Source organism: Apteryx rowi, unplaced genomic scaffold (genome assembly GCF_003343035.1).
Source record: "Apteryx rowi isolate R43461 unplaced genomic scaffold, aptRow1 scaffold_16, whole genome shotgun sequence".
Classification (NCBI taxonomy): Eukaryota; Metazoa; Chordata; class Aves; order Apterygiformes; family Apterygidae; genus Apteryx; species Apteryx rowi.
The window spans coordinates 728,412-736,176 of record NW_020447863.1 but is presented as its reverse complement, the minus strand read 5'-3'; the positions used below and the strand labels follow the sequence as shown (position 1 = coordinate 736,176).

At 51.7% G+C, this 7,765-nt stretch overlaps 1 protein-coding gene across 1 annotated transcript in view; it reads right to left on the bottom strand.

Moving 5' to 3' along the window:
- CDK9 (cyclin dependent kinase 9) overlaps positions 1 to 7,765 on the bottom strand; it is an 8,221-nt gene continuing 456 nt past the window's right edge. Inside the window, exons 2-7 of the mRNA XM_026059729.1 lie at positions 6,942 to 7,023; positions 5,799 to 5,889; positions 3,836 to 4,002; positions 3,466 to 3,637; positions 3,241 to 3,389; positions 1 to 1,918 (exon numbers count right to left, since the gene is read on the bottom strand). Coding sequence (XP_025915514.1) covers positions 1,553 to 1,918; positions 3,241 to 3,389; positions 3,466 to 3,637; positions 3,836 to 4,002; positions 5,799 to 5,889; positions 6,942 to 7,023 — 1,027 coding nt within the window. The 3' untranslated portion in view covers positions 1 to 1,552. The remainder of the gene's footprint in view (positions 1,919 to 3,240; positions 3,390 to 3,465; positions 3,638 to 3,835; positions 4,003 to 5,798; positions 5,890 to 6,941; positions 7,024 to 7,765) is intronic.

Sequence of the window (7,765 nt, the reverse complement as noted above, 5' to 3'; positions counted from 1 at the left end):
TGATTTGGAGCAGGAGCGTGTTTATTCATAACTGGCAGAAGTAATCTGGCTTATTGCTTGCAACCAACTTCATTTTTCCAAACAGAATGTGTCCCCCCAGCTGGACACTATTTCAGAGCCCCACATCAAGAGAGATTTACCTTATATACGTCCTTTATCATCTTCACTTTCTGTTCTGAAAACAGTCCGCTCACCACCGCTTCCTGCCCCAAGATCTCATGCAAGCAACGTGGCTTTTGCCATTAGTCTAGTTAACGGACAACCTATCAAATGCCAAAGGTTATCGTCCACTGCGTTTTGGACACGTTACTCATTTAAAAGACTTGGGACCCATGTGGCTCACAGAGAAGATACCCAGCTGCAGCTGACAACTATGGAAGACTAAGTGTTCAGAGTGAATTCACTGGCCGCAGCAGTCTGAAGGAGCACTTGCTACCTACACATCAGTCTTAACAAGCTCTGGCAGGACACGGTGTACACACACCATCACAGTGTGCCTGTCTAACCTCTGCATCGGGGGAGGCAGTGATCTTACTCTAGACTCACGTAAAGAGCTCCAGGACAGAGGAGTGGACACGCGAGCATTTGTAAGAACGGCTGCGCTCTCCTGGCCTGGCTTTGCCAGCACTATCACACCATCCTAAAACACCTACAGGCAGCTGGAGAGCAGACCTGCGCCCCTGGAGCACCCATCCCCAGACCGAGGGCAGCACTTCCAACTCCCTTCCGGATCTCACCTCCTGCCACAGTTAGCGCTGTGGGAAAAGCATGCGGAAGGCTGGGTGTGCTGGACAAGAATCTTAATTGCAGTTTACAACCAAGAAAGCATGGCTACTGAGTGCTGTTACTGAGACTGATGATCCCACCCTAAATCCTGGCTGTATGGAGCAACCAGCTCTGTTACCCACCGCTCTGGTTTGCCCAATAAGTCCCTTTCTGGTCTAGAGCCCAGACTCCAGTGAGAGTTAGTCCTACTGTCTAGAGTGACTCTGCCCACCCCATCCACATTAGTCAGAGGCACCTGCCTCGTCCTACATCAACCCTTCAAACAGTGCTCAAAGGATATGCCATGAAGAAACTATAACCAACTCGGAGATCTGAGACAGTCCCCAACAGGGCCCCGTCTGGTCCATGGCAGCTCTTCCCCCAGTCCTGCTGGCCACAGCACCATTTGCTGAGAGCCTCAGCGCTCCGGCAATGACTGAGCCACCTTCTCCATCACTGGGTCCATAACAATTGATCCACAAAATTCACGTAACCAATGCACAGATTGTTTCAAGGGGGCCAAGGCTCTGTGCCAAAGCAGCAGAGAAACAACCCTGGGCTTGCACACTTCACCTCCCCACTCACACACACAATCACACAGCTCGCCTGCCGCAGCTCCTCTGCGACAGAGCTGCTGTGCAAAGAGAGGAGACAACAGAGCTTGGTTAAAACCAGCAGGCACTTTGCCTTGAAGTAAGTCCTTTCCCTGACAGACCCTGCTGGGACGTCCCCGTTCAACGCACCCCATAGGGGAGCCCCACCAGGACCCCGCTGAGGAAGTCCCCACTCAAAACACCCTGTCAAATTCGGTCTGGTTGGTGGCAGCAGGGTTCCTGCCCTGGTTAGCTGGCTGCTGGGGCATGTGCCCGCCCCTCCTGCGCGGTGGGGCCAGGTACTCAAACATGGACTGGTTGTGGGTGGACAGCATGTTTTTGAGGTCCGAGGGCATAGGGTCCGACCAGAAGAAGTCATGGTTCAGTGCGTCGTCACTGTCAATCCTCTGGGCGGGATCCAGCACCAGCAGCTTGTCGATGAGGTCGAGCGCATAGGGGTCTTTGACGTAGGCTTTCAGGCGATCCTTGACCTTGCGCTTCTGGCCCTTGGGGAGTTCCAGCTTCTGGTACAGCTCGTATTTGTCCACGTTCGGCCAAACCTGGGGCAGGGGGTGTGGGAGTGGGAGGGTCAGGGAGAATTAGTTACAGAGAGGACAAGCTGGTTTTGATGCTAATGCCCTCAGGCAAACTGGGGCAAGCTCTGCTGAGAGAACAATACTATTTTATAACCTCCAAGCCAGCAGACTTTGTTCCCACAGCGTGAAGGAGGCACTTTACTGCCAAGGGAGAGGGCAATGCACTCTGCTAAAGCCTGGAGGCACGTGGACAAGAACGAACAGAGTCCTGCCACTGCGGGAACAGTGTACAGCACAGCACTTCTGAGGACGTTCCAGAATTTCCCGATTCTCACACCACAGAGCTACTAGAGAACGTGGTTTAGGCCAACTACGACATCCAGAAAGGTCAAGGGACAATACCTATTGCTAAATAACAACCTTTTATGTGGCACCTATTGCTAAATAACAAGCTATATGTGTGTGGCACCTTTAATCCTTCAAAAGGAAAGCCTGCTGCAGTCACCACCGTTTATCTCAACCCACTCTGAACACAGGAAGTATTTAAATACAAAAGAAAGCATCTTAAATGCATGTAACAGTGGCATCAGGCCTCTGCAGCTGGATGTGCATCAAGGCCTGCCTACAGCACCCCACTTGATTACAGTCCTGGCCAAGAGGTCTCTTTAGGCTCGATCTCCCACAAGAGGGCAGGACTAGCTACCACTAAATAAAGAGCTGTTCCAAGAAAGGGCTGACCACCAGGACCAAGCTGATGCCACGTATCACAAGTTAGAATTACAGAGGCGACTGTTGCAAAATACGTCAGACAGACCCCTCAACACAAAACAAAAACCCCCTTCTTTATCTAACACGAAATACTGAGGGTGTTTATCTAAGAGACAACCCCCAAACACAGATTAGAACAGATTCCTGCACCTAATCTTCTGTTCCTTCACGCTCTGAGGGGCCAACATCCTCTCTGTATCCTGATCCCTCCCCGCTCTAAAACAAGGACACCACTTCCCCATCTCAAAGGAGGTCTGGGAGGCCAAATTCACCTTTTTACGCCTGGGAGGTGGAATACAAGTAACAGCACAGTGGGAGTTTACACACAGCAGCAAGCAGAGTGCAGTGTCCGGCCAGGCACTCGGCTCACAGGAATAAACAGTATTTGTGGGAGGAGACGCCCCGGCCTCCAAGCCAGCAGCAGGCACACGCCAGCGCTGGGTTCACACAGCGGCCAGCGCACAGGGCAGGAAAGAGGACCAGGAACACCAGATCCCAACCCCTGCCCACACCACTACTTCACAGCTTCTTCCTCCTCCCTCCCCTGGCCCCCAAATTCCCCCCGCTGTCGCCCTCACCTCCGGCATGATGGATCCACAGAGCTGGCTGATGAGGGCGAGCTGGTGCTGCTCCGTGTTCCCCTGCATGATGGGGCTGCGGGTCCACATCTCTGCCATGATGCAGCCTCCGCCCCAGAGGTCAATGGGGGGGCCATAGTCTCGCTCCCCTAAACAGAGACGCTGCGTTAAGTCACTTGCGGGAAGAGAAGGGGAGAGAAGCCGGTAGAGCCCATCACCTCCTACCTAGGAGCAGCTCTGGCGGGCGGTACCACAGAGTCACTACCCGGTTGGTGTAGCGGTTTGGCTGGCTGTTTTTAGCCAGGCTGAAAGCTCGAGCCAGCCCAAAGTCTGCTAGCTTCAGGACTCCATCCCGCGTGATCAGGACATTCGCAGCTTTCATGTCCCGATGCAAGATCTGTATGAGAACAGACACGGGAAGGTTAAGGCATTAAGGTATCCTCCTGGGGCACCCCAGTGCCAGCAGGACATTCAAACCGTAGAGGCGAAGGACAAGGAAGGATCGCCCTCCAGCCTGAGCCAAGACACCTGCTCCTTGGAGGCCACATGGAGAGCGGGGTGGACCTCAGACCACGGCACAGATCTGGCCCATTACCTTGTTCCTGTGGATGTAGTAAAGTCCATTCAATAGCATCTGCATAACTTTCTTGATCTCTGAGAGTGTGAACTTGACGTGGGCGTTGCTGAGAAGGCCAGCCAGGTCATGCTCACAGAAATCAAACACAAGGTAGATACTTCCCTTACAGCGGTTGTATGGAGAGGCTACAAGAGAGGCAAGGAAGGACTATCAGTGAGGGACCCTTGTTCCCATCACAGCTCCTCCTGACCTCCATCCATCCTCAGCGCTCAAGCAACGCTCACTAGATAAAACCTCAGGGCACAGGAGCAGAGAGGAACAGAGACACCCCACATGCCTTGAGGATCCTTTATAAGGAACCACTAAGACAGCAGAAGCAGCAATGAAAGAACAGGGGATAAGGATCAGAGTACTCAATGGCATGAGGCAGGCAAGGGTATGAAAACCCTGCAGCCTCATACAGTATAACAATGGAGTGATAGAGATCAGAATGATTTAGATCTCCAATTTCAATTTCAATTTAAAGTCAATAACAGGAAACCTCAAATAAAGCAATCAATTTCAGTCTTGTTCCTAGAGCACACGTGCAAAAGATTATGAAAAAAGGCTGATTTTCATCAGCTGTAACCAGCAAAACATGCTGATCAGCAACTAAAACCGGAAAATGAGAGCCAAGTTTAGCCTTCACAGTAAACACAGTGCTTTCCTCTGCTAACCAGGAGCGTGCACAGTAGACGAGATATGTAGTTCTTTACACAGGTAAGGTGTACCTTAATACACCTTTCCAACATAAAAAAGAAAAGCCTGAAGTTTGATAACAGTAAATATAACATTTCTATTTTACTTGAAACTGAGGTCAAGGTAGATTTGGAAGGAAACTGGAATTCAAACCAAAAGCAAACAATTAACATGTCTACAAAATATATTTATCTTAGGCAGGCCAGACACACTATCAACTGCTTTAATCACACAGCAGATAAAACAAAAAAAAACAAACACTGTTAATGGTGAATGATGTTTCTGCTCATATATGTTAGCTCCCAAATCTCAGCCAGTAATCTACACGCGATGGAGTACTGGAGTGACTTCAGGCCAGTGACTTCTACCAGTTCAGTGACTGGACTTTTTAAAAAAAAATGGCATCAGCAGACTCACACCATTTTAATTTTTATTTAACTGAAATGACTGACTAGAGCATCTCAGCCTTTAGCGTCAGCTATCACTTTCAAAACTATTTTTCCAATTCAAACCGTGTAAGAAAATGATATATAAAAATTTGCAATTTTTTTTTTAATACCAATTTCATTAGAAATCAAGCAAGGCCAGGTGCATTAAGCACACCAGTCACACAGAGGAGGCACGCTGCTTCCCTCAGGGACAGCCTGTAATGCAGGGGGTGGAAGAACAGCTCAGCATGCAGTGACTGAGCTGCTCCGCGTCGAATCAGAGTGCTTTGAACGCAGCCCTCAGAGTATGAGCAGTTACTGTCACGCACAAAAGGAGAGCAAGAAAGTCTCCAGCTGGTGCTGTGTCATCAGCTCAAAGCTATCAAGAAGTGTCACATGCAAACTCAGAGAGGGACGGCTCCAGCTCCTGGCAGGGCATCAGCTATGCACAGCCACAAAACCAGCTCCAGGCCGAGGACCCTGCGCTTCACATTTCTCTCCAGCGCTAGTTTATTTAAAGCCTCTCAAACAGGAGTTTCCCAACGCGCACTGCATTCACTGCCACAGCACAGGCATATTCTCACAGGACTGACAATAGTTTATTCCAGCCAAGCTGCGGCACAATCCTCTCTTAACTCATTCGGAAACACTGTTTTCAAAGACAGGTGTACCGTCACCCTAAATCACAGATGGGGAAAGAGGCCCACGCTCAGCCAAAGGACTCCACTCCCCCCAAAACACCAGTTTGCTCAGCGAAAGAAAGCCAACAGCCACTTCAGCAAGAAGTCAGTGCAAGAAAGACTGCTGCGCGCTACCTTTGGTCCTGCAGATTTCTATGAGGTTCACCACATTCTCGTGTTTGAGCAGCTGGAGGATTTTAATCTCTCGCAGGGCTGTGATGGGGAACTGGAAAGGAGAAATACAGAACACAGGTTAGGAGCGTAGAAGAACAAGAGGAGAGATGTGATCACAGCAGCACAGCAGGGGACCTGCTTGAGCAGCACCCTGATAAGTCCTTTAAGGGCAAGCAGATCTTTAAAAGACAAAGCCAACATTGGGATTGTCATAATTTATTCCCCATCACACCAGATCCTGTTCTCTGAAGGGTATTTCAGAAGGCTGAGCCTGCTGGGTACAACTGCTCTCAGCACCCAGAGGCCGCAGCACACCAAGTCCCCGGAGGACAGGGCCATCGCATTACAAACACCACAAGACTAAAAGATAGACACCTGCCTGAATGCTGCGTCTCAGAAATTTGGCCACAAGACCGAGGTTTCTGGGTGACACCAGAGTGAGATCAGCATGCAGACACCCCTCCTCTCCTCACTTTGCATTTCCGTAACAGGTTGCTGCGTACAGCCCCACACGACCCGTGCAGCGGCCGCCCTAGCCCGGGCTGTTCGCTCAGTTACTGTCTCCCCAGTTTGCCCCATCTCTCTGCACACTCTCAGCACGTGCCTCTTGCGTGGTCCCTAGCATGGCCACGACAGTCGGTGCCTTAGCCAGTTCCTCCACGAACAACAGCCAGCACAAAGCCCCGAGCTGGGGGTGACCAGGTTTCGTACAGGTGTATGAGTGCGTGCGGAGGCGTCACCTCCCAGCAGCCATCGGGGGCAGCTCAGCCACCCTGCAGCTACCACATCGTGCCCGGTGTCACGCAGCTTTGTGGCCAACAAGACGATAACAGGACCTACCCTTCAGGGACAGGGCAGCCACGAGACGCACTGTTATCGCACTATCAGCATGAGAGGAAAAAGGCCACAGGGCTGAGATCCTGCCCACATCCTTAAGGGTTCAACATCTGGCACGTTAGAGCAGAAAACATTGCTAAAGAAGTACAAGAGGCGCTGATGTCCTACAGAGCGACCACGCATCTCTGCCATCCCAAAGATTAGCCTTCAGCTATGAGCTCTCCAGTCCTTCCCCAAATACAGCACAGCTGTGCTCCCCACACTTACCCCCTCCTTCTCATTTTCCATCAACACTTTCTTCAGTGCTACTTTCTTGCCTGTTTGACGATGTTTTGCTTTGAAAACTTCCCTGTAAAAACAGGAAGAAATATATGAGCAGCATAGCGAGAAGAGAAGGAGCCAGGTGCTACCTACAGGGAACAAGACCAGACAAAACACTTTATAGCTCCCCGGAGACAGCTCTGTGCTGAGCCACCATCCCACCCAGCCAGGTCCCCTTCAGGCCAAGGGCCACCAAAACTGCCTGGGACGATGCAGAGCCCAGAGCAAGGGCATGCACAGCTCCCACGTCCCCAGAAGAACGGCGGGCAAAGTGTCTCATATCCCCAGGCCAGTGGGAGAAACAGATGAATGTTGAAAAGAGATTTTTCACACTCCAGGCAAAAGAGATCTCAGATATCGTGGCAAAAAAATTAGGTGTGATGCTGGACTCTCTCAGAAACTGCAGGAGGGTGCTCAAAACAGCACCACAGCAAAATGAGGAAAAAGTCTCTGCTCCTCCCTGCCCTAGGCGTCTCCGAGGCCAACTCTCTTCTGCCACCAGCAGGCCAAAGCCTAGGACAGAGAGGGGACCTGGGGTGGGAGAAGGGGGCTCAGGGGCCACACTGCTTCCCTGGGGCCAGAAGGGTGACCGGGGAAAGGACACCCCAGCTGGGGGCACTCGGAGCCCAGCTTCCCCAAGAGAGAGCGGGGGAAGACCCTGCTCCCCGGAGCAGCTGGGCCGCAGAGGGGAGCACAGGCAGCAGCCCCGACCCCAGAGCCGGGGGGGAGGGGGCACAGCCCTGCGCGGCGCCCGGGGGAGAAGCGCTGGG